Raw genomic sequence first — 25756 nt, forward strand, 5'->3', positions numbered from 1 at the left:
CTAATGGTTTATTTAATGACAAAATGAATTTTTTAACCAAAATTTTCTTTAATAGAAAGGCTAGGTTTTGGTGTTTGGTTTGAATAGGTTTGATGTTTTGGTGAAATAAGAAAGTTTTTCGGCGTACAAAGTGGGTTTTTTGAGCTTACCCCCTCACAATTAATTGGTAATTGAGTTTACCTCCTTCAGTAATTGGTAATTGAACTTACCCCCTTGAATTTAGTTTTTTTGTCAAAACTACTAAGGATATGTTTGGTATGTGATAATAAAATCAGAAAGTAAACAATATATAAACAAAATCAATCTTTACTAATCATATTCCTGACCAAATCAAACAATAAAATGAGGTAAATCTCTAATATGAATCATATTGAAGAATAGTTGTTCTTGGTAGTGGCAATTATTTCACGTACGCCAAACATAGCCTTTGTGTTTTTGTCACTAATAGTAAGTCCAAGGGGGTAAGCTCAATTACCCATTATTGAGGGGGGTAAACTCAATTACCAATTAGTGACGAGGGGGAAAGCCCAAAAAACCCGGTACAAAGTTTTGGGTGGAAACAAATATTTTTTGTTTCTCCCAAACAAGTTTTGGGGAAATAAAAAAGTTTCCTTCTTTCTTCCCTTCACACCACCATTAACTCCTGCCACCCTCCAACCCTAAATCTGGCCGACTCTCTTCCTCTCTCTTTTCATCCCTTTCTCCCCCTCTCTCTTCTCTCTCTCTCTCTCTCCCTCTCTCTCTCTCTCCTGCCTCTCTCTCTTTTGTTTCTCTCTCTTCTCTCCTTTCTCTCTCTAAATTCTGGGGAAGGGAATGGTCTCTTCGTCTGGTTTTTCATACGAAGGTCGTCTGGATCTGAACTCCATATCCAGGTGAAACTCGTTTGGATCTGGACTCCAGATCCAGACGACCTTCGTCTGGAAAACCAGAAGAAGGTTGTGGTTCGTGCTTATCACATCTTCATGATGTATCAATGTCTTCTAACGACTAACGTAGAACGTAGTCGATTTTTCTAAAAAAACAAATAGGTTTACAACTTACTCTCATTTTTCTTGAAAATACTCTCTTGATACTACACCACAATATAGACTATTTTTTTTAGTAATAATATATCTATGCTCAAACCAATACGCTAAGCTTGCTAGTAATATATATACTTTTTTTTTATTTTTGTCGAAAGATATTGTGTGGTGATATTGTATACTTTAATACCTCTCCATTTTTAGAGAGTTTAAAATGTGTCATTAGAGAATAAGGGCTTAATCCCACACTATATGCGACGCCAACAAAAAAAAAAACACTTTTGGTGTTCTTTTCAGTTCTAACGCTTTTGTTACTGTGGATGATAACGTGCGCCTTGGATGAAGGAAACACTCTTTATATTATCCAAATAGGTTTACTTCTTTCTCTACTCTCTTAAACCCTTGAGAGAGAGAAATAGAGAGATCAGATTGATTCTCTTAACTCTCAAATTCCTGAACGAACTAGAGAGAGAAATCTAAGCAAACCCTAAGAAGTTTACCTAAATGGAAACCCTTCCCCTAATTTCTTCTCCTAAAATTCTACTTGGTTCTTCACCTAATCTTACTAATTCAATTTCAATCAGAAATTCTTCATTTCCCCTTTTTAATCTCTCCAAAAGAAGAAATGGTTCCACCACTAACAAAATCGTCGTCTCAGCTCGGTCTAATCCTCAGCGAAGTGGAGATAATAGAGTTCATGTTCCTCGAAAAGTATCAAAAACTGGTACTTTCTTTTGTTCATTGTTTGATTCTTAATCTTTCTTCACTTATTTTCTGCTCAAGCAAGTGATTGTGAATTGAATTTAGTTTGTCTGTGATCATAAAGATTCCATCTTTTCAGCAAAGAAAACAGAACCCGAAAGGAATTAGTCCTAAGAACTGGAAAGTTTAAGTAGGTTAATGTAGGATAATTACTTAACCTACTTGCTGGTGTCACTTTCCCTTCATATGGATTCACTAGTTCATTTACCTACCCATGTTTGATGAGCTGAACTAGTGATAACCATTTTTGAAATATCATGGCACATTGTTGTAGCTTATAAGCCACACTCCCTCCATCATATTGGACAGTGGCTTTGTATGTACCCATATGAATTTGAAGCCTTTACAGCTGAATACACTTTATACTATACACTATACCACTCTCGTTGGCTCTCTTACGCGGTTCCTAATAATGTTTTGTGTGTCAAGGTCCAAAATCATTATTTGGATTATGAACTGCTCATTAAGGCTCTGGACTAAGCATAGACTCAGTTACGTCGCTCCTGAGATTGGTGTCTATAGAGATTGGTTTGTGATGATGCTTTACTTTCTGCAAGTGCTAACAGAAATTACTAGAGAACTTCTCCTTTCTGTACATCTGTGAGAGTTGTAGCGTTCATTTTATTTACCACACATTATTTCCTTTGTCCTACCAGTTTTTGGAAGTTAATCTGCTGAAATTTTTCTTTTTTTCCTTTATCCGACATTTTCATGTTTGTTATACTTTATAATTCCTCCTAAGTGTCATCTGGCTAAACTTGATATTTTAGGAGTTGAGGTTCTTGCTAGCATATCTTCCTCAAGCGGCAAAGAAACGTCTTCTGTTGGTGTCGCCCCTCAACAACTGCCACCTCCATCATCTCAGATGTAATTTCCCCTCATTCTTCTTCTTACTAGTTTAAATTATGTTTTGCTTTCTTTTGGTGCATGGTTGCACCATGTGGTTGTGTATGCATTTGAACAAAAATAACATACACATGTCCATGTTTATTGATATTCTTCATCTTTAACTTCCATATGTTTTGACCTACTAATTCTCTGTTTAAACTCCTGGTTATGTTTCTAGAGGATCACCTCTCTTCTGGGTTGGAGTTGGAGTTGGGCTCTCAGCACTATTTTCCTGGGTAAAAGCTTGAGTCTTGTTTATGTCTTTACCTATTATATTATTTTGATTGGGATCATCGATTAATTAGTCGTCCCGTATCTTTCTCATTCATATCTAACAATCATTATCCCATGTTGCAGGTGGCGACAAACTTAAAGGTGAGTCCATTACCTTTTGACATATAACAAGGTTTACACCCTCTTTTTCTTAGTGTTCTATAAAGTTCTTTCTCAAATACTTTTCCTCGGTAAAATTTCAACCTAGTTAATAAATTATGTTCATTATAATTTTGACATGCATGGTGCCAATGTATAAATTGTATTTTATGTCTGATCTTCCATCTGACATGGAACTGTCCTTTCCAAACTTAATGGTTGAGATGTTGCCACATTAATGTGTTAGACATATGCTAATACAAACCTTCGTGTCGCATGTTAATAATTCCAAACCTAAATAATCTCTTTCGTCTGGTTGTCGGAGGCTCGGAGCTTCTGATGTCACTTTGTAACTGCTCGCTGTAGAGTTGGCTTGAATTTTTTTGCCCGACCAACCATAACAAATATATTTTTTATAATAATGATAGCATAGTTGGTCTCCCTCATCATGTGAGTATCCTTTGAAAGACATCAACCATCTCTTTGGAGTTTCATCATGTAGTTTGCCAACTTTTCTTGGAAAACTTAATTGAACGATTATTAGGCCTTGGAGCTTTATTTTCTCCTAAATCACTAATTTTTTTACTGTATCCTGTATAGTTGTCTTCCAAATCATAAACGTTGATCTGCTCAAAGATGACACTACTCCCTTGGTGGCCTTTTGTGTTTTGAGATCTGGCAAAATCTTTTTATCATCTGTAACAAATTAATAATGAAGAACCAGAAGGGAAATGACTTAATATAACAAAATGAAAATATAAACTTATTTATGTCAGATGAAAAGAAAACTGAAAATGAACTCAGAAAGCTCTATGAATAACTTCTGTAATATACAGCGTAGTCCGCATCAAACAGGTGCCAATGTCCATTTTCAAGTCAAAACTTTCACATCTTAGTCTCTTCATGTGATTCTTCAAGGGTTATATATGTATGAGAAAGAAAATTAGGGGGTCGTATATGCTTTTGGAAGTATTTAGTAGCCTTCTCGTATTCCAAATTCACCACAATAACAAGTCAAGGTTTCAACAATATCACCAAACTTATTGGCTCGCAAATGCTTCTTGAAGTATTGAGTTGCCTTTTCTCACACTATATTCTCCACAATAACAAGTCAAGATTTCGTCCACCACCCTTTGGTGTAACGGTTGGACACCCCTCTTAAGACCATGAGGTCGTGGGATCGAGTCTCGGTGGAAGCAGTTGCCATCAAGATTTATCCTATGTAATTAAGGCTATGAATAATGTAATAATTTGTCGGGCTTTAGGCCTCTTCGTTGTCGGCCTTTAGGCCTCTTTCATTCTCAGTTTAAATTAGGCGGTTATCGTGCTCATTACATCTCCATGATGCATCAATGCCTTGTAACGACTAACGTAGACCGCAGTCGAATTCTCAAAAAAAAAAAAAAAAAAAAAAAACAAGTCAAGATTTCTGAAATATCACCAAACATGTGTTTTTGGATGTTTCTCTTGAATATATGTGGATAAAAGTGGGTTCCCTTTTATTTCTTTTCCCAGTACGGACGTCGGTATCTGCCAGTTGCCTGATTAGTGGGTGATTAACTGGTTGACACATATCCTACCTCCAGTCTAATGATGGATAGACCATATCAATAAGCCCCATTTGCTCCATAGAAGTTCAAATAGAGCAGCATTTTTCTGCTTTCTTCCTGTTCTCACTCTTGGCTACCAATTAATTTTGTGTTGGATGCTTCTTAACCTCGTCAATGTGTTTAAGAGGAGTAGGAAAAATATTTCTTAAGCGGCACACTTGGTTTTTTAAGTCTCCTGACTTTAACTCAATTATTGGGAATTAGTGGTTGAATTATCTTATGAGTAAATTATAGATAATGTTTCAGTGAACAATATGACATTATCTAGAACCAATAGCAGAGCTCCTTGGCTAATTGAAATGTGTCTTGCTTAATTTAAAATATGTAACCTCTATGTGCAACTTTCTTTCAGAAATATGCTATGCAGCAGGCTATGAATACTTTGATGGGGCAGATGTCCAAGGGAAATAGTCCTCTCGGTAACTCTCCCTTCTCCCCAGGATCATCACCATCACCATTTCCATTTCCAATGCCTCCAACATCGATGCCAAGAACCTCCGCTTCTCCTGTTCCTTCACAACCTGCCGTGACAGTGGATGTTTCGGCAAGTAAAGTAGAAGCTGCCCCTTCCTCAGAAGTTACTCCCCCAGAAGTTAAGAAAGAGACAGAGATGAAGGAGCCAAAAAAATACGGTATTTAGACTTTGAATATATCTTTAAGTGATAATAAATAGACAATAAACTTATACTTCCGAGGTTATATCCTTAGTAACCTCAGGAACCTATCTTATATTCTGCAGCACTTTTTGTACAGTAAAATTGTTCATACATTACTACTATGTATCCACTGCATTTTCCATTGATCATTTATTCACTTCTGTGTGTTCTGAAGCAAAAGTTTTTCACTGAACTTGGGGGCTTCACATGTTTACGTTCTTACTATTTTTCTCTAGTCAGAGCTTCATAATGTAGAAATTAAGAAATAAGACACAAGTACATTCGATGAATTTAAGAGTTCCGTAAATAAGGATGGTTTTGTTCAAATGTCAGCATCAACAATACAAGGCCTTACATAAAAACATACTAGGCCTTTTGCGTATGTTCAAATACGTTTCAAATGTAACAAGGATGTATACTAATATATGAAGTTATATGCCTCAAGTCAACTGATAGCTGAATGCATCACTCAAAGTAAGGAATTCAACAGCTTATAAGGTTGAAATATTGGGTTAAAGCATGGATTGCCCAATGACAATGGTAGAGAGTCCTGTAGGGTTCTGATGCAGTGGGGCCAGTGGGCTAAGTTGCATATTTATGATGGATAGTTAGAATTTTTTTGGTTAAGTCAACTTTGTGGAGATCCCAATTTGACTAACTCAGGAATTAGGATTCCCAGGCATGGAGAGTGTATGAAATATGTCTATGTTGTAAATGTATTAGTATGCAGGTGCCCGAAAAATGAAGGCACGTTATTATCTATGAAATTGGTCAAAGGTATGAGAAGAAAGATGATGAAAGCTTGATTCTATAGATCAAGTGGCAAACTCATGTGCATATGCAACTTTCTTTGGGTTAATCAGTGATCACGTGGAGGTTATGAATAGTTGTGTTGAACTAATTCTTTCAGTTATTGCCCATAAAAAATTATGTGGTTCAAAGAATCTAAATAGCTGATGGCGGATCTTTTTGCACATTGGCTAGGGGGGTGATACACATTATACCATGATAAATTGCGATACCAACTATGTAGTGTAGGATATTTCATTAGTTTCGTGTTTTTACTGTCGTGTGGTTCTAGTTACATGATTGTTGTTCTTTAAATGAAGTAAAAATAGTTGTTCTGCGGATCAAAGTGGTGACTATTTTCAGTGACAACTATAGTGTTGCTTGAACTTATATTTTTTAGTACTTCTCTTACCTGGGTTTAACGCTATTTGTTATGCAGCTTTTGTAGATGTGTCTCCGGAAGAAGTCTTGCAAAAGGAACCTTTAGAAAGTTCTCAAGAATCAAATGAAGCAAGTAGCACCAAGAATGTTCAATATGCAGAAGTGGTGAGTCCAGAATTGAGCTACCCCTATAGATGCTTTGGTGCTTGGTCATATCTGCTTATTACTTGATGTTAACTTGTTGGACATATTTTGAAGGTATCTCAAAACGGGTCAGCAGCAAAGCAGGAAGAAGCCTCTTACGGAGGGACGTCCCAATCCACTCAGTCTACTGGTGAGTAAAATGTGCGGATTTTGAGATGCATTTATACCACACAGTGATGATTAATGTCTACCAGATCAGATGTAGTTGTTGCTCGGCTCTTTTATGGGGCACTTATTCTCAGGAAGGAGTTAAATCCATATTGATGGGAAACTTTGGTTTATCTAGTGATGTAAGACTATGATGTGTGGGTTACATCAAATGTTATTAAGAAACTTTACCTAATGGCCAAACAAATGAGATCATCTTAGTATTTAAAATGATTACATATTAGGACTGACCATATGATATTCTTACATTGATAGCTTATTCAAGGCGGGTCCTTTAGTGTCCCTTGCCCCTTATATTATTTCACGTAAAGTGTGTCCATGAACAGGAAAACCGGGTTCCCCCCTGTCAGTGGAAGCATTGGAGAAAATGATGGAAGATCCAACAGTGCAAAAGATGGTTTATCCGTGAGTAGGCTTCCATATATTGTTTATTGTTTGTCTTGATGGTTATTAGTTATTTTAAATTCATTATCATGATAGAAGTGCCTCTCCATCTGTTTTGCAGCTATTTACCTGAGGAAATGAGGAACCCTACCACATTCAAATGTAAGTACTTTAGAATGACCTCCTCAGTTTTCCTTTCAGGGAAAGCTATAATTAGGGGAGCGCATCTCATATCCACAAGTCAATAACTAACCAATGATATAACAATAGAAATGATTGTACATTATAGAATCACTCAAATCAGGGGAAGACGGCATTATTGATTTTGTTGTGAGCATGAAATAAGGTGCTACTGTAACCTAAGTGGTAGATTTTTAATGGGGAGATCCTTCTAATGCCCTAAAAATCGACTTTTTATGCCCGTTTCGACTTTTTCCGTACGAGACATCTCTCTTGAAGAACATGTTTAAGTGTGCCATCATGCTTCGTAGTATCTTGTTTGTTTAGTATGATTGGTGATCAATTAAAGGATGAGTTGAAATGATCATTTTAAAGTGAAATATCTTTAGGCTTTCTATGGTTTATAGAAATATTGATTTAACGCGGCCCCTTTGATTCCTTATTGGTTGAAGTAATCAAGTTAACAACAGCAAATCTATGAATCATATTATTTGCAGGGATGCTTCAAAATCCGCAATATCGTCAGCAGTTGAGCGACATGCTGTAAGTTCTTTGCCTCACTAGTACTACTGTACGTTGCACCGTTTAGTTTGTACCTGGATGACTAATGCTAATTGGGTGTCGGTTATGCTCGTATATTTCCAGGCTAGTACATCCTACAACTAGTGTAACTGGTTATTTTTTTATGTCATTGTCGCCTTTTAGTTGGCATTTTACTCTATTTCATGTGTGTCTGTTGTTTTCTAGAAATTTGTTACTCTGGTTCTCGTAACCTATCATCAAACTTTTAGTGACTTCACCATTTTGTTAAGCATAAAGTAGGTTATCGGGCTATATGGCATAAGGGGCTTTCAACCAGTTAACCAGATATTAGTGGAAAACTATTTGAAGTCTTGTGGTGTGCCTCTAGATGGAAAAACTAAGTAAAAGTTGTGGCACTTTGGGAGGTTCAGGGGAACATTTCAGTTTAACCTAATCTCGACTCTCGAGAACACTGTAGTATGGGGATTTCTTAAAAGTTTTTAGTGGCACAGTCCTTACACCGCTCCATATACTTAAGAGTTTACACACTTTAATCTTTATGTCACGTTATTCATATTGTGCTTGAAGTGGTCTTTGTTCTACTCTACAAGGATGACTCATCTCAAATAAAAAGTCTCTATTTGTGTACCTTCTTTTGGTTAGTCTTGGATTTCAGAAACAAAAATTTTCCCGAATTTCTGGTCTCCTCGGAATTTGGACGCAGACATGTCGCTGATGTCAGACACATGTACAAACTACAAAATCATTCATGCATTAACCCTTGCAATGCTGATGTCCTAGCTCGTACAGAAATCTTTATATGTAGTAACCAGTAAGAACGTAGATTTCTCCTTTTCAGATGCTTAACTAATTTAGTTTTCATTAAGTACACAGAGTAGACAAAACATGAGGCAATGTTGCATTTGTAAACCAACTAATGGGTATGTGCTGCAAGTAGTCCAAACTGCCAATCTATCAGAAACAATTTGACCTTAAACTGGGATTTATTTATTCTTTCCTGAAAATAACTTCACGATTGCTTCTTTTATATATTGGAGTTGTGTTTAGAGAAACTTATGCAAGTGCCACTGACTTCCAAAAAGTGCATTGTTCTCCATTTGAGCTTGGTTTGTATGGTTATTTTGGGGAATAATATCGCTCCGTTTCATGTTAGATCCCTCAATATGCATTGGGAGTTTTACGACTTATACTTTGTAACTTCTCTTAGTAATTGTATATATTTTTTAGGTAATTAATTGTTACTGTTGATCATGTGAGAAGGGAGAAAAATATTTGGATACATACTTTATGTACAAAGAGTCCAGGCAAATAGATATTCAGCCTTGGACGAGGGAAAATAAATTTCCATATTTAGTTTGAAGTTTTTACTAATTTATCCAGTTTTTCTCCCATTCCAGTAGGGCGATAGTGCTCGTGTATTAGCTGGTCGTAGTACTTGGGTAACCTCTGATTTAGGTAGTGATAACTTCTATCTTTTGCTTTTCCAGAAACAATATGGGTGGAGGCAGTGACTGGGACAACAGAATGATGGATTCCTTGAAAAATTTTGATCTTAGCAGTCCAGAGGTCAAGCAACAATTTGGTGAGTTAGATACTAAATCTCTTGGATTTTTTTTCCTCGGGAGAGATGGCACCATTTTTTTTTGAGCAGTTATTACTCCAAGAGTCATCACAATACATCCATTATGTGACATGAATATATAGTAAGTAGTAGGTCATGAATTGAATAAGCCCTATAACTGTCATCCTTAAAGACATCTTGGACCCTAAAGGGCCATGTAAAGACCCATATGGGTATCCTATGGGCCATGGGGCCTAAATCTCATTTTTTCCTAACTTTTTTACTTTATTTAACCCAAGTACAATAAATCATGGATTTCAACTTCCACTGAGATTCGAAAATTTGACACTGCAGACCAAATTGGGCTTACCCCAGAAGAAGTCATTTCAAAAATTATGGCCAATCCTGATGTTGCGATGGCGTTTCAGAATCCAAGAGTTCAAGCTGCTATCATGGATGTAAGCCACTAATCAAATGTATTTTGATTGAACATTATGGTTGAAGTCTCTGACATCTTATTACTTTCGCAGTGCTCACAAAACCCCCTCAGTATTGCAAAATACCAGAACGACAAGGAGGTGAGAATCTTACTGTTTTTGGTTTTAGGAAGACTATGTAACCACTAGCATATAAACACTTAGGTACTTGTATAGACATGTGACTCTTCCACAGGACTAACCCCTTCAAAAATAAAAGGGTTAATTCCGTTTTGGCCCCCGATTTGTGACCAACTCGCCGTTTTGGCCCCTATAAGTGTCCGGCAGTTCGTTTTGGCCCCAATTTCCTGTTTGGCCCCAACATATTTTTGTAAGCTTCTCCATTATACCCTTATGGCAATTCTGTAAATTAAATGTATTTTCTTTCTCTTTGTCCACCTCACTAAGCAATTGCCACGTCATATTCGTCCACATAAGGTCGCCGGCGACATCATTTCCGGCGACCACCATTTTTTTTTTTTTTTTTTTTTTTAACTTCTTCTTCTCCAACCATCTCCTTCTTCTTCTCCAACCATCTCCTTCCTTCTTCTTCTCTCTCTCTCTCCTTCTTCTTCTCTCTCTCCTTCTTCTTCTCTCTCTCTTCCCCTCTTCTCTCTCTCTCCCCCTCTTCTCTCTCTGTTAGGTTTCCGGCGAAGGGTTTCCCTTCGCCAGAAACCTAGCACAGAGAGAAGAGGGGGAGAGAGAGAGAAGAAGAAGGAGAGAGAGAGAGAAGAAGAAGGAAGGAGATGGTTGGAGAAGAAGAAGGAGATGGTTGGAGAAGAAGAAGTTAAAAAAAAAAAAAAAAAAAAAATGGTGGTCGCAGGAAATGATGTCGCCGGCGACCTTATGTGGACGAATATGACGTGGCAATTGCTTAGTGAGGTGGACAAAGAGAAAGAAAATACATTTAATTTACAGAATTGCCATAAGGGTATAATGGAGAAGCTTACAAAAATATGTTGGGGCCAAACAGGAAATTGGGGCCAAAACGAACTGCCGGACACTTATAGGGGCCAAAACGGCGAGTTGGTCACAAATCGGGGGCCAAAACGGAATTAACCCAAAATAAAAATAGAACGTTAGAGGAGTTTGTTATTTTCTTCTATTCAGATTTAAAGTAAATCTGACTGAAATGAGTACAAATGACTCAGCTAGATCTTTTTGGTTTGTCAGATTAGGCGAGTCTCATGTATCGAACAAAAAAAGTCAGGCTTCTTTCGAGTTCCTTTACATTTAACGTCCATTATCTTTATTTGTTTGTCTCTCAGGTTATGGATGTGTTCAACAAAATTTCAGAGCTCTTCCCTGGAGTTACAGGACCTTGATTTCCTTGAGACGGCCGAAATCGGTAATTTTGTCAGGGGTAGAATTTAGATCTTGAATCCTACATTTTCGCCAATATTTTCATATTCCAACAAAAAAGTGGAATGAGTTTATGCGGAAATCATGGAGTGTGGAAATGGAGACAGAAGTTTCTCTTCACAGTTTCTCCATTTAGCTTAAAGAATGTATTTAATTAATGTTACCTTTAGTTTTGTACTAGAAAATGTGTCAGTAAGTTGAAATGTTTAAGGAGAGGTGCTATCCAACAAGGTATGATAGAGGCTTGTATGATTGAGTATGAAATTTCCTTTGAACCCAAACAGTGTCTTGGGCATCTTGATTTCTCTTTTTCGTCGATTGTGGTTCTTAAAAGCTTTCCAACTTAACCAGAATTCTCTGGTTTCCAACTTACAAGTTAGTTTCGAACAAATCCGCACCAATAAGCCTGACCTTTCCCTTACTCTGGAGAAGGGGTTCCAATTACTAGGATATCCTATAAAGTGATTCTTGGAAGCATTTCATAAGAATAAAAAGAAATTTTAAATTTTCTGTCGCCCTTTTTATTTTTTGACCGAAAATGGTAGCCATCATATGGATGACCAGCCAGCCATTTGTTGGCAAGCTTCATCAATATCTTCACTTCCACCACCATCACACAATCACCACTGTCATCTCTTTTGCTTTATGCCTAGTCATTTGTCATTGAGCTTTCTCAATATTTTTCTCTTCACTTCTATCACTACCGCCACGATCTCCATCACATCATCTCCATTTCTCTCTGACCAGCCATCTGTTGGTGAGCTCTAATATATTTCTCCACTTCCACCACCATCGGCGCCACCACCATTTCATCATGTCCATTTCTCTCTGGCTAGCCATTTGTAGGTGATCAATATTTTTCTCTGTTCACTTCCACCACCATCATCATCGTTTTCTCGGAAATTACAATGGGGTTCCACGAGTTTGCGAGTCGAACGAATCCCATCCAAGTTTCGTTCCTTTTTAGTTGTCGAAACCCCAAAATGAGGTTTCTATTAGAAGAAAACCAGTGGAGTTTTTTGTCAGATTGAATTTACTGTCAAACACGATCCGTAGGCATCAACTCTTGGTCTAACTCCATCTATGCATTATAGAGATTCTGCCCAACAATTATACAGCAGTCAGTCAAGGGAAACACAAGAAAACTGTCAGCGGGACTAAATCCTTGCCATTCTTTATCTTAATAGGTATTTGTTTAATATAGTTCAAGAGGAGAATAAATATAAAACAAGAACATTATCAAGGTCTATTAAATTGGAAATCCTCCTGCTCAAAACTTTAAATAGCTCAACTGAAATCATTAACTCAGAAATACATATCTTTATCTCAACTCAACAAACAGAAATTTGATAAACAAGGAAGAAAAATGAAGTCACCTAAAAATCTAACCTCAACACAAACAAAACACTCGAGAAAAAGCGATACATAACATCTAAAACAGAAGATAATTTGCTACTCGTTCCAAGCAGGAAAAGCAGACCGGACGTCCAATAGCTGCGCCCCTACAGATTATCATTTACCAACTGGAGTTTGCTGCGGAGGATTGAGAGAGAGGTTTTTGGTGAGCTCAATGAGGGCCATTTTGGCATCGGAAATTTTCTGGTTCTTCATTGATGCTTCCTCGAGCTTCATTATCGCAGCTGCTTCCAAATGTTTCTGCCAAACAAAGTAGGCAAATTAATATTTGAAATTATACAACTGTAACTATAGATTGTGAAATCGAAACGTGGCCACTCGCATATAGGTTTTATGCTACATAACATTTTGCCAGGATTTACACAATGTTTTCTAGCTTTTAATCTATACAAATCGTCAAAATTAAGCTTTCTAATCTTACCAAGAAGAGAGTTTCACTTGATATTGTGATACTTATCAGATGAACACCTAACTGTGTGAATCACGGCGTGCGTAAATTGCTACGCCACGACCAAAACTACCTGGTTTAGTGTTTGTTCCTGAAATTTGATATGGGCGGTGGTGATGATTTGGTGTTGTTGTGACGAAATCAAGTAAACCGAGAAATTAAACACAGATATTTACGTAGTTCGGTTGGTCAGAACTCCACAACGAATAACGGCGTGATGATTAACACTACGATAAGCAAACATGTTACACAAGGGATTCGTGAGAATTCGACATTAAGATATCCCTTAAGTTTCAATTTATATAGCCACTGAAATCCTAATCCCCCCGACTCACTTTCTAATTCCCCAAACATATATGAATACCGCTAACAGTAGTAACCGACATAACAAGAACCCTGCTTTGCATACCAGCCCTGCTAACGGGTTCAAATTTTCGTGCCGAGGCCTTGTAAGCGGGTTTGTGGGTCGCAAACCGGATTAGCTATCAACCCATATTCAAAACACTTTCAACAGGTGTATGTTAATTATTCTTTCGTTACTTGCATACTGAAGTTGCAAACAACAACTCAATGTAAAATGAGAAAAGAAACAAGTAGTTACCGTGAACTCGTTCTTCTTCTCAAACTCGACTTGTGAATGTGCGATCTTATTGCTTCTCCTGGCTTGAAGAGACTTCTCCCGATCGTCATAGAAGTTAAAATCATCCAGCATCGATGTTTTCACCGAGAAACTCTTGAAAATGCTAAGCAGTTCCAAACCTTGCTTCAATCCAACCTTCAAAAGGTATAATTATTATCATCAGAATAAAGTATGAAAAACATTAACTAATATTTGTCCAAGTTAGTTGATGTGCTATTTTAGACATCAATAAAATTTCAAGCCATAAACGAGCTTTTCAAGATGAAGTACAACAAAATAATGTAGTTAAGGAGGTTGTTAAAAATTAAGAAATACCTCTTGAGTATCCCTACTATTGGTCACAGGTTTGTTATCATTGTTTTCGAGTATGATGTGTCGTAATTGAACATTTGGAATGTCTTTAATTATGTGCCATTGCACAGGGAAGACACCATTCCACTTGTCTTGCTGCCAAAAGTCCATATCCTTCTTGAAATCTACTTGCCCTGTCATCTCGGCTAGGCCTAAAAATTGCCCGCTCCCATTTACCTGAAATTTTTCGTCAAATGGTTATTGATCTGTGTGGTATAATACAAGTATGACAGTGTGTATACAAAGAAAACAAAGAGAAGAACGACAACATAGCAGTCAACAGGTTTTCCAATCCAAAACCTAATTAATTAAGTGATGACAGGAATATCAAACAACAGGCTGCTTAACTGTCAAACAAGTTCACAAGGGAGATCCATGCACACACGAAAACAGCTCATGACTAAGACTCAACATGTAGACTGCAACAGTTGGAATTTAGTAGCAAATAAAGAATGAAAATAAATGGGAAAGAGCATGTATGGACATATTTACTTTTTTGAAGACCAACCATTAAGTAAACCATTAAGTAAACATGAAAGAAAAAAAGAAGTAAAAAAAGAAATCAATGGTACATCTGAAAAACTGAAATGGGGTTATTGTGCTGTTGTGGAATCAATCACACACAGTGCTGCGAGTGTACGAAGTGCCTACTTAACATTTCAAACTTCGAAGCAAGAATTACACAAATGAGCAAAAACATCACATCACAAGCAGTGAAAAATTGGAAGTTTAAGGGATCAAGCGTAGATTTATACTCACTGAAAACAAGAGAAAGACTGGAGACTTTTTGCATGTCTCACCAGATTTCATCTCTGCTTCGCGGAATGCCGCATCTAACTTTCTGTTACCATTTGCCGTACTTGTCCACACACCATACTTGATGCTTTTGTGAATGTCATCTTCACTATAGGACTTTATGATAAAGAACTTTGCACTTTCATAATCTGTCTGGAACTCTTGCAAGTTATATTTGTCTATTGGGAACGACAGGAGGGACTTATCCTTCTCAACTGATGAACTCGCTTTGCGAGCCCTAGGACCACGATTTAGCTCAGTGGAGGCTTCAAACTCTCCATTTCTGTTAAACCCCTCTCTTGATCTAAATCTGTCACTGCCAGCCCAGTTTCGTCCATTTGGTCTGTAGTACGTGTACCCATTATGTTGGAACAACCCCTGTTGATTATTGAATGAAGCGTACTTTCCCACAGGATAGTAACCTTTAGTGGACCCAGAAGATCGAAAATCGATCCCCATTTGAGGAACCTAAAATGAACATGTTTATATCAGTAAACAATAAAAACCGTAACAAATACAAACTGAAAAATTAACCGTAAAAAGACAATAAGTAAAATATTTGCTCCTTTTATTCTCTAACATCCCACGACTCATACTGCGAAAAATTCAAATAGTTGTCACACGAAAAATGCAACTCCTCCAATAACTAATCAAAGACGAGTAGTGAATTTACTGAACTAAATTGTTCTGAAAGAATACGTCAGTTGTCTAACGACAGATCACAGTTACAGAGATACAAAGTCAAACAACATAGTATCTGCTAGCTAGTAGGGATTTTTATACAGATCTGAATAGAAATTTAGAACTCCAAAAAGATTGATCACAGAGTAATGCTTGAGATTGAACAGTTGACAGAGAATTAGCTGAATACAAATTCAAATAAATAAATAGCAGTGAAGTCTGAAATATCAAAATTCACACTGCAAAAGCCTAATCTGACAGATCAACCCCAGTCCACATGTAAAAACCACGGTCATCTCATTACAAACTGGTAATTTATAACTGATGAGAAATTAAACTCACCGAGTACGGTATCTCTGATCCATCTCCTGCATGATAATGATGGTCATTCCAGTCGGGATATGCTCCATCATGCCCTGCAAATGATTATGCAAGTTACAACTTCAGCCAAAGACTAAACATCCCAAGTAAAATATGAACTTCACAGACACTAACCAGGATAATAGTAACCATAACAGCTAGGAGGATAATAGACAGAATGTTCTGAAATCATCTTTTTATAAGCTTCTCTGCTCGTGGTAGAATTCGCAACACGGGAAGAACTTATTGAAGAACCAGAATTAGATCGTGTTGCATCTTTTCCAGACATCTGAGATTTAAAATATTAACTTAGAAGAATATTACCATGATTTTTTACCGAGATAAAATAAATACACCAATAAGATGATAATGGAAGTTAAATACTACAGGGAAGCCACCTCCTCCTAAAAATATTGAAGTGATCATTTGTACCTACATACTGGTGAAGTAAATGCATGACTTATTGAGGTATTAATTTCTACTAGGGGGGAGAGTTGGATAACAGTCAGAGAGATCTGGAGTTTGTAATCCTAATAATAACTTAACAAGAGATCAAATATTTTATGTATAGTTGGAAACTCTTGAAATAGGACAAAAGAATGATCAATGATGGACAGATTACAAAATGAGATTCAGAATGACGAAAGCTCGGATAGATGAGAGTAAGAAAAAGAGAGAAAAGCTAGTGAATTCCTCAAGCAAGAAATTGATGTTCTTATAGTGGTAGTGATAACTTTTTCATGTTAAGCAATATAGACCATTACATTATAGAAGTTGGTGTTTGAGTTAGTGTAACCTGATACTAAGACGGTTACGTCTAAATCTGATAAAAGATCACCTCTGAACAATATCGAGCATGAGAACATGACCTCCAAGAACGTAAAGATTACAAGGAACACTTTGGGCAGATTACCGTGATTCATTACAAGCAGTAAACAACACATAAATAAATAGTAACACAAACTGTAGCTTATCAAGGAGAATCTTTTTTAAAAAACGCTAAATGATCACGTACCACATTTTGCTTAGTCAAACTAGCTACTGTAGTAGATTTCAGTCCTGTCTCCATCTTCTCCTTATCTAGTAAATAATTGTGAAAGAGGACAAGTTGTTATTAGATGCTAAATTCGAAGGTATTAATTTGCAGCTCATTGACATGATGCTTAGATGTTCGCTAATCAAGACAAGGTTCGAAAAAAAGTCCCTTCAGCTATTGCACAAAAAAAATCTAAACAAATCTAGACTATCACGGATCACCAATTGGGAATAGTTGGTAAAAAATACTCGTAGCAGACACCAAATACACACTGTAGTTAGCTACTTAAATTCACATGGCCCGAGTACTCAAACTAATGGTGCTAACAATAGGTGACATGAAATATAGCCCAGAGGCGACACCTATACATAAGGCTTGTTTAAAGCTCAAAACCTAATTACTAATTTGCACATTTAAGTCTCTTTTTTCCTTTCTGAAAAAACTCCTAATTAGTATAGTTTATGGTTTTCAATAGCTTTGTGTGAAAACATAATGGGCACGTAGTAAATAATCAAATATGCAAGATTCAATAACTGCAATCGAGAAAAAGAACTACAAAACTCTGATCCATCAACGTTATATTGAGATGTTTGCATTAGTGTGTCAGTAAGAAAAACACAGAGTTGATAGTTGAAGTGCCTCTGACCACATTTTAGACATCAAGTGCTAATGGAAATTCCAATAACAATGTCCAATATATATGGTAGTATCCAATACTACTGGTTAACAAGTAGCATGCCATTATTTAACCGTTAATACCAATTGTGTAAAACTTAATTATAAACATTTCAACATAATTTATTTATTTTATGAAACATTTCAACATAAATTACATACCTATACATCAGGTTGGAGAATGAAAATTTTGATATGCAATAACAACTTAAAGACCAGGCAAAAGAAAAAAGCTCAATATTTGTCCAGTAAAATATTTGACAATCTGATATAACTTCGAAACATACACACAAAAAATTGTATAAAATTGGAAAGTAAAACAACCTCCAAAAGAAAACCAACAAAAGTCCCTTTTTTATGAGCTACAAGTTTCTACCAAAAGAGAGACTTATACTGTTCTATAAACCTATAGACAAAACAGCTTACTTTATTGGGCGGTTTAGTTTGATTCAAAAAAATACTACAAACCCATTAATGAATCAACTTGAATACCTAATTTTTACAATGGTCTGATTTTAAACTGAAACAAAGTTTTTATTCTTAATTAAAGAAGAAGCACTAATTTGGTGCGTCTCCTAGAAGAATCAATAGTGACATCCAAAATGAAAAGAGATTCTTTAAAGATAAGAAAATTCTTCAGCAGAATATAATAGGAACCACAAAAAGTTAACAATAAAGAAGCGAATCATGAAACCCTAATCCAACAAATGGTCCTAAAAATATCTTTTTTACTACTTTCAGTATCCTCCAAAGTTCTCACTCAATTAAACACTAAAATGAATTAAAAACAAAAAAATGTTCTAAGTAAATGACTGTGGAGGCACAAACACTGAAAAATCTTTCCAGCTGAAAAAAATCGATTTTTCATGAACTACCAAGTCGAAGAGTCGAAGAAATGAATGAAAAAAGGGAAGAAAGAAAACCCTTTTTGATAAACTAACTACTTAAGATCTCTTATGTTCCTTATAAGCTTCACTAAAAATGAGTTCAGAACAACAGAGAGAGAGAGAGAGGTAGAGAGAGAGAGAGAGAGAGAGAGAGAGAGCTACCTTTATAACCCTAAAAACAGCTTGAAGATCTGAATAGTAGTGAAAACTTCAGATCAGCTGGTTTTAAGCTGCTGAGGAAGGAACCAAAGAGAGAGTGAGAAAGAAAGAGAAGAGTCGAAGAAATAGAGGAAAGGTGAAGTGCTAAAACCCTTGTTATCAGATCTGACGGCTGAGATTTCTCTTATCAAAATTCATAACTGTCGCTTATCGTTGGATCAAAGCGCCCAAATGTTTAGTTAATTACAGTACTTAATTGGTATCTAGAAATGTGGGATCATTTGGTGGTTGGTATTTACAGAGCACCAAAGGTTCTTTGTACACCAAAAACAAATTCTAATTTTTGGTATTTCTCTCCTAATATATTTTTGGTGTTTATAGATCAAACAGACAAATTGAGACTAAATTAAAAAAAATTCATGGACTAAATTAAAATCAAAAAAAAAAAATTCATCTCTAAATTCTACCATCTCCAATATTATCCCACAAGTGGGGATGAATGTTAATTAGGCAAGAGTCCAAGCGAGCAAAATGTTCATATTCCCCAGCCACCCAAACAAATTTATGAAGTATGTCATTCTCTTAAAATAAATGTCATGAATAAAACTCACCCAGTTTCAACGCCGTCCTTCTCTCTTATTATTCCCTAAAAGATATGTTATGATTCGTAATTTCTTGATCATGGATCATATCATATATGTTTCCAATAGGGAAATTTGGCCAAAACACCCTAAAAAATTGAGGCTTTGGTTAAAAAGGATCTATCAACTTTTTGTAGGCTTCAGCTCCCCGGGGCATTTTTGTAAATTATTTCATATAGAGAAAAGACTAAATTAACCTTATTTGTTAGAGAAATTACAAACCCAAATCAGATTGATATTTCCCTCTTTCTCTCTCTATCCCGTATTTCTCTCTCTATCCCGTACTTCAACCCTCTCGGTTTGAAATTACAAACCCAAATCGATTCTTCTCTTTCCCGTATTTCAACCCAAATCAGGTTTTCATTGATTTACTAGGGTTTACAAAACATTCCCTACACGATTACACGTTATTATTGCTTCCCAAATCGTTATTATTGATTTACTAGGGTTTTCATTGCTTCCTAATCGTTTCCATCTCAAATCTCTCCACTATCCCTCTCAGGTTCTCTCTCTCTCTCTCTCTTTTCCTATTTTACTGATTTTTTGTTCAGATTTATTATTTGTCTAAAAACCCGAATGATTGAATCAAATAGAAAGAACCCCATTGATCAAGGTGCTAAAGAAAATTAATTAGGGTTTGTGAATCAAACCTAAATTAGCCCTTTTCTTGGTGATTTGGAATTACAATTTCGATTTGAGGTAAACAGGTTTGTGAATCAGGTTTGGTATATTACTTAGGGTTTGTGAATCAGGTTTGGTGATTTGTGAATTACAATTAATTAGGGTTTGTGAATCAGGTTTGGTATATTACTTTGTTTCTGGCTATTAGCTTTGATTTGATATTTGTTAGTATGATAAGATCATCAGAGTATATAAATGAATTTTAGTATGTTCTAGCAATAGTACTATGTTGTATTTGGATTTTGGAATCATATAACTAATCTTGATGAATATTTTTCACTTAAACATAATAAATGTTTGTTTGTTTTGAAGCACAGTATGGCTCGAACAAAAGAAAACAAGCAAAGCAAATCGGTCGATACATCTACTGGTATCGAACGTAAGGTATCAATTCGATCTAGTTTGAACGGGTTGTGCAGTTGTTTAGATGATTTCAAGAACAATATTAACGAGAACATCATCCGGATGTTGAAAGAGACACCATTCGGAAACTTGTTTGATGCAATATTGCAGAAGAGGATTACAACTAGTAAGAAGGATAACACAACTGATTCAGTGAACAAAGTACTCAAAACCTTCAATCTTAGTAGTTGTGAATTCCGTATTGGAAGCAAAAGTATAACGTTTACAACTAATGATTTGGCATTATTGTTTGGGGTGCCAAACGTTGGGAGTATTAAATTTCCAAAAGGAAACCTACGAAATAGTGAATTCATCCAAAAATATTTCAATGGATCAGGGAAGATAAAAAAGACGGATGTCAGTACTCGTTTGAAAGAACTATCAACGAAGATGGAGGAAGAATACGATGAAGGACTTGATGAGGATTTTGTTAAGTTGCTGCTTCTCTACATGCTAGCGACACTTTTTTATGCTAATGGTCCGGGAATTATACCACAGCATGCAATTAGTGCTGTTATTGATTTAAAAAAAATCAATGACTTCAATTGGGCTGCTGATATACACAGAGAATTAGCGGATAAGTTATCAAAATGTGAGACAACTTCACATTTTGCTGGTTGTGCAGTAGCTATTTTGGTAAGTTTATAATATGTTCTTTTTAACTTCATGTTATTGACATTATTGCTCATTCCCAAATTGATTTTTAACGATCTGTTATTTTTTGTAGTACTTTATATGTGAAAAAGTGAAAATTATTGAACCGATTGAAGGAAATGAAGCTCTAACTCCACGAGTAACAAGATGGGATCTTCAAATATTACAATCGACATTGAAAGAAGTTGATCTTGCCACTGTTGGGAGTGAGAATGTAAGATCTCTGTTGTTAAATGTTACTATTTTCCTTGAGAATTGGTTTGCAAGAGGTCTGCTAAGTTTCGCAAATCAGTTTGCAAATCAGTTTGCAAATCAATTTGCAAATCAGTTTGCAAATCAGTTTGCAAATCAATTTGCAAATCAGTTAGCAAATCAATTTGCAAATCAGTTTGCAAATCAGTTTGCAAACCAATTTGCAAATCAATTTGCTAACTGATTTGCAGAGCTTTGCTTTATAGTTTGCATATAGGTTTTTTAATATAGTTTTAAATATTAATTTTGAAATGCAGGCTTTAAAATTGTTAATAAGTTCTTCATTATGCACTTAATGCAGGTATATGATGAATTCCTAGAAATTAGTCATGAAGAAACTCTATTACTATCTTCTTCGAACAATTTGCAAATAAATGAGAGCATTGGAAATCACCCAATGCCAAAGGAAAGACCTCCAATGCCAGTAAATGATGCTTCAGCTGGAAAAACAACACTTGCCATTCTTGAGAAAAGGATTGATGATCAAGCGAATGAAATCAAAATGCTCAAGAATGAAGTAAGTAAATTAACAAGAAGAGTGAAGTATTTAGAAAAAAACGGCAAAGTTGAGGCAGGAGTAAATGAAGATGATGAAGAAAATAGTGGTGAACAAGGTGATGAACATGATGAAGAAAAAGCACAAGATGCTGAAGAAAGCTCTGGAAATGAGAAAGAAGAAGAAGACGACAATGATGATAATGAAGAAGGAGAGAGCAGTAAAAATGGGAGAGAAAATTATGAAAAAGATGGTGAAAATGGGCAGGGTAAAGATGCAGAAGATAACAGTAAAGATGATGTTGGGAGTGATAATGTAAGATCTTTGTACTCAAAGTCTTGATTTGCAAATTGATTTGCAAATTGATTTGCAAATTGATTTGCAAATTGATTTGCAAATTGATTTGCAAACTGATTTGCAAATCAATTTGCAAACTGATTTGCAAACTGATTTGCAAACAGATTTGCAAATCAATTTGCAAACTGATTTGCAAATTGATTTGCAAACTGATTGCCTTGCATTTTAGGTAAAAAATAATAAATGTTTATTATGTACTTAATGCAGGTTAATGATGAGTTCCAACAAACTAATCATGAAGATGAAGAGAGGGGCGAGGGAGATGAAAAAGATGGTGTAGATGAAGATAGTAGAGTTGGAAAGGAATTGGATGAACATGATGTGAGCAAAGATATAGTTGATGTTGTGAAGGAGATAAATGAGGGACTAGAAAAGGAAAAAGCAAACGAGGAAAACAAATATGAGGAAAAAACAGAAAGTGATGCCGAAATGAAGAAAGAGAAGGGAAAGGGGAAAGTGGAAATGGAAGGCCTTAATGAGGAACAACAAAGAGATGAAAATGTTGCTGAATTGAGGGAAATAGTTAAAGGATCCATTGAAAAGGGTGTGAAGGAGCGTCCTAAGAGAAAACAACTGGAAGACCCTATGTTTGTTTACACTAAAAAGGAAAAGAAACAAAAAAAGGCAGGACACACTTCAAAGGTGAATGAGAACAATTAAAAACATGTGTTCTAAACAATATCTTTAATAGTTTATTATGTTGAGTACATTCGATTACTTCGTTGTTCTTGTATGAATTTGAATTTTGGTATCACTTTTTGAATTGACTTGCAAAGCTCTTTAAAATCGCTGCAGAGCTGTGCAAACTGGTTTGCAGAGCTGTTTGCAAACTGATTTGCAGTGCTTTGCAAACTAATTTGCAGTGCTTTGCAAACTGGTTTGCAGAGCTGTTTGCACAGCTTTGCAGAGCTTTGCAAACTGGTTTGCAGAGTCTTGCTTTATAGTTTCATTTTTTTTTAATCTTTTTCATTAATATCTGAAGTCTAACAAATCTTTTTATGACATTGTTGATTCTATTAAATGTAGGAACAACAAGTTGAAAAGGGAAAAACGGTGTTAATTGATGACGATGATTTTGAGGATCCACCAGTTGAATATGGAAATGTTCTTGACCTAACAAGGTGTAAAATCTTCAAAATGTTGACATCAAAAGAGAAAAATGCAATTCAGAAAGATTGGTGTGATTACCGTAGAAGGTAATGCACATTTACTGTGTTTTTAGACAAAATTTACTTTACTAAAATAACAGAAGTGTTTGTCAATATTTTTTAGTGATCTTGTATGGTGTTCAAAAGAAGAGAGGATCAACATAACAGTTGATCAATTAGAAGATCTTCTATCAAATCGATTTGTTAATGGGTCAATCATCGATTGGTTTGCATATAAATTGAAGAAGGAAGGGACCGAAAAGAAATTCACTTACATCAGCCACTTTGATAGCGTAAGTATCTTTAATTTTTGTTTTTCTTAGTACGTTGATTGTATTTGTTCTTATATGTTGCTGATTTGCAAATTGATTTGCAAACCATATTGCAAACTGATTTGCAAACTGATTTGCAAACTGATTTGCAAATTGATTTGCAAACTGATTTGCAAATTGATTTGCAAACTGATTTGCAGAGCTTTACAACTCAGTTGCAATGATGTCTTTGAAAAATAACGACAACATACTCACATGTTTCTTTAATTATTTTTCAATAGAAGCCGAAGATGACCGATAGTTTGACAACAAAGATATGCAACTTTGATGTTTCTTCTCAAATGCTGATATTCCCGCTTAATCATTCAAAGGGAAATAAGGATCCAACTGGTTATCATTGGTCAGTTCTGATATTGTGCATGATGAAACCATGGAAATGGTTTCACTTCAACTCCATGATGCCAAGAAAAAAAACGAATGACAAATTCTCCGCATGTGCGAAAAATACGGTAAACATATATATACCACAATTCGCATAAATAAAATGAATAGTGTAATTAAACTTATACTACAATGTTTAAATCAAGTATTTTCTTATATTTTAGGTAAATATTGTGGAAGGTCTTCTTATTTATGCTTACAATACGGATAATTTGCGTCCAAAACCTCCATCAAGAATTAAGAGAGTGCAAGTAGACTGCCCACAACAACTAGAAACGTCGTAAGTATAAATTAATCATGCTTATTAATCAAGTAATTTTTTTTAATTTATAAGCTAAATGACTTGTTTTTTCTTTACAGAGTTGATTGTGGTTTATATGTATGTCAATTCATTTCGAATGCTACAAAAGGCCAGGATTTTGAAGAAATGGAGATTGACCCTCATGAGATAACAAAACTTAGAGGAAAGATAGTTGCTGAAATTGTTTCAGATGAAAAATATTGTTGGATTCAATCAAAAAAAGGCGTTTGAATATAGTGTTTGTTGTGAATATTTTGATGAATGTGTTTGTGAATATTTTGATGAATCTTTAATAGCTTTTTAATCTTATTATGTTGAGCATTTATTTGGTTACTTATTTGGTCTGATGAATTTAGGTTTCAGTGGTTTGCAAACTGATTTGCAAATTGATTTGCATTGTGGTTTGCAAATTGATTTGCAGTGGTTTGCAAATTGATTTGCAGTGGTTTGCAAATTGATTTGCAGTGGATTGCATGTCTTTGCAAATCAGTGGTTTACAAGCTTGATTCTTCTAATTTTGTAATTCAATTAATCGTTTTTTAAATCTCGACAAAAAAAACGAGGACTACACCTCCGAACTCCTGTAAAAAGACACGTAATCCAATTAGTTTGTAATTCATCAAAATGTTGCATACATTGTGTACATAAATTGAGTTCCTTAATTAACATCTAAGTTGCAAAAGGATTCTAAATTTATTTGGTGACTTTGCAATCTGTTATTCAGTGGTTTGCAAACTGATTTGCGGTGATTTGCAAACTGATTTGCATTAGTTTGCATTATGATTGGCAGTGGTTTGGAAACAAGATTTTTTATTCAAATAGTCACAACATACTCATATGTTTCTTTAAATATTTTTCAATAGATGCAGGATGAACGAAAGATTAAATCCTTTTCGAAAGATTTATTCTTCATTTTTTTATTCGTGAACTCATCAAAATTGAACTCATCAAAATAATACGTGAACTCATCAAAATTGAAGGATATGCAACTATTCCCAAAAGTAATTTCCATCGAAGTTGCAAAAGGATTCTGAATTTTTTTATGACTTCGCAATCTTGTATGCAGTGGTTTGCAATATGGTTTGCAATATGATTTGCAATATGATTTGCAATGGTTTGCAAATCAGTTTGCAAATCAGTTTGCAATATGGTTTGCAAATCAGTTTGCAATATGGTTTGCAAATCAGTTTGCAATAAGGTTTGCAAATCAGTTTGCAGTGGTTCGCTATATGGTTTGCAAACTGGTTTGCAAACTGATTTGCAAACTGGTTTGCAAACTGATTTGCAAACTGATTTGCAAACTGA

At 35.5% G+C, this 25756-nt stretch overlaps 3 protein-coding genes across 6 annotated transcripts; 2 read left to right on the plus strand and 1 right to left on the minus strand.

The window, feature by feature from the left end:
• Nucleotides 1-592: 592 nt before the first annotated feature.
• Nucleotides 593-11639, plus strand: TIC40 (hydroxyproline-rich glycoprotein family protein). The gene is made up of 14 exons (XM_086664790.1): nucleotides 593-1746; nucleotides 2555-2651; nucleotides 2851-2908; nucleotides 3030-3047; nucleotides 5007-5286; nucleotides 6539-6645; nucleotides 6739-6814; nucleotides 7179-7257; nucleotides 7358-7398; nucleotides 7914-7959; nucleotides 9447-9541; nucleotides 9875-9978; nucleotides 10051-10098; nucleotides 11265-11639. Exons 1-14 carry the CDS (start codon nucleotides 1527-1529, stop codon nucleotides 11319-11321), a joined length of 1326 nt encoding a protein of 441 aa, XP_086520916.1. The 5' UTR covers nucleotides 593-1526; the 3' UTR covers nucleotides 11322-11639.
• A 955-nt stretch (nucleotides 11640-12594) lies between these two features.
• Nucleotides 12595-19283, minus strand: LOC147551831 (YTH domain-containing protein ECT3-like). 2 transcript variants are annotated; one of them, XM_086664791.1, is made up of 8 exons: nucleotides 18810-19283; nucleotides 17065-17129; nucleotides 16185-16338; nucleotides 16032-16105; nucleotides 14973-15476; nucleotides 14178-14390; nucleotides 13824-13997; nucleotides 12595-13014 (listed from the first exon to the last, which is right to left on the minus strand). In XM_086664791.1, the coding sequence occupies exons 2-8, from the start codon at nucleotides 17116-17118 to the stop codon at nucleotides 12871-12873; spliced, it is 1317 nt and encodes a 438-aa protein (XP_086520917.1). In that variant the 5' UTR covers nucleotides 17119-17129; nucleotides 18810-19283; the 3' UTR covers nucleotides 12595-12870. The 2 variants fall into 2 exon arrangements, with proteins under 2 accessions (XP_086520917.1, XP_086520918.1); XM_086664792.1 differs by lacking the exon at nucleotides 18810-19283 and adding an exon at nucleotides 18187-18316.
• A 382-nt stretch (nucleotides 19284-19665) lies between these two features.
• Nucleotides 19666-24784, plus strand: LOC147551832 (uncharacterized). 3 transcript variants are annotated; one of them, XM_086671556.1, is made up of 10 exons: nucleotides 19666-19949; nucleotides 20446-21166; nucleotides 21258-21398; nucleotides 21738-22247; nucleotides 22497-22931; nucleotides 23316-23485; nucleotides 23562-23730; nucleotides 23991-24218; nucleotides 24315-24430; nucleotides 24511-24784. In XM_086671556.1, exons 2-10 carry the CDS (start codon nucleotides 20447-20449, stop codon nucleotides 24680-24682), a joined length of 2661 nt encoding a protein of 886 aa, XP_086527682.1. In that variant the 5' UTR covers nucleotides 19666-19949; nucleotide 20446; the 3' UTR covers nucleotides 24683-24784. The 3 variants fall into 3 exon arrangements, with proteins under 3 accessions (XP_086527682.1, XP_086527683.1, XP_086527684.1); XM_086671557.1 differs by having other exon boundaries at nucleotides 19668-19949; nucleotides 20441-21166; XM_086671558.1 differs by having other exon boundaries at nucleotides 19824-19949; nucleotides 21738-21953.
• The last annotated feature ends 972 nt before the right edge of the window (nucleotides 24785-25756 follow it).

Source organism: Eschscholzia californica, unplaced genomic scaffold (assembly GCF_041429995.1).
Source record: "Eschscholzia californica isolate CP2 unplaced genomic scaffold, dmEscCali1.0.p SCAF_3, whole genome shotgun sequence".
Lineage (NCBI taxonomy): Eukaryota > Viridiplantae > Streptophyta > Magnoliopsida > Ranunculales > Papaveraceae > Eschscholzia > Eschscholzia californica.

Coding starts and splice junctions, on each gene's coding strand:
- TIC40 (XM_086664790.1), top strand. CDS start 1,527: ATGGAAACCCTTCCCCTAATTTCTTCTCCTAAAATTCTACTTGGTTCT. Junction 5,287..6,538: donor GAAGGAGCCAAAAAAATACG/GTATTTAGACTT, acceptor TTTGTTATGCAG/CTTTTGTAGATGTGTCTCCG. Junction 9,542..9,874: donor AGAGGTCAAGCAACAATTTG/GTGAGTTAGATA, acceptor TTGACACTGCAG/ACCAAATTGGGCTTACCCCA.
- LOC147551831 (XM_086664791.1), bottom strand. CDS start 17,118: ATGGAGACAGGACTGAAATCTACTACAGTAGCTAGTTTGACTAAGCAA. Junction 16,106..16,184: donor TTATGGTTACTATTATCCTG/GTTAGTGTCTGT, acceptor AATCATTTGCAG/GGCATGATGGAGCATATCCC. Junction 14,391..14,972: donor CAGTCTTTCTCTTGTTTTCA/GTGAGTATAAAT, acceptor GAAAAATTTCAG/GTAAATGGGAGCGGGCAATT.
- LOC147551832 (XM_086671556.1), top strand. CDS start 20,447: ATGGCTCGAACAAAAGAAAACAAGCAAAGCAAATCGGTCGATACATCT. Junction 22,932..23,315: donor AGGCAGGACACACTTCAAAG/GTGAATGAGAAC, acceptor TATTAAATGTAG/GAACAACAAGTTGAAAAGGG. Junction 24,431..24,510: donor CCACAACAACTAGAAACGTC/GTAAGTATAAAT, acceptor TTTTCTTTACAG/AGTTGATTGTGGTTTATATG.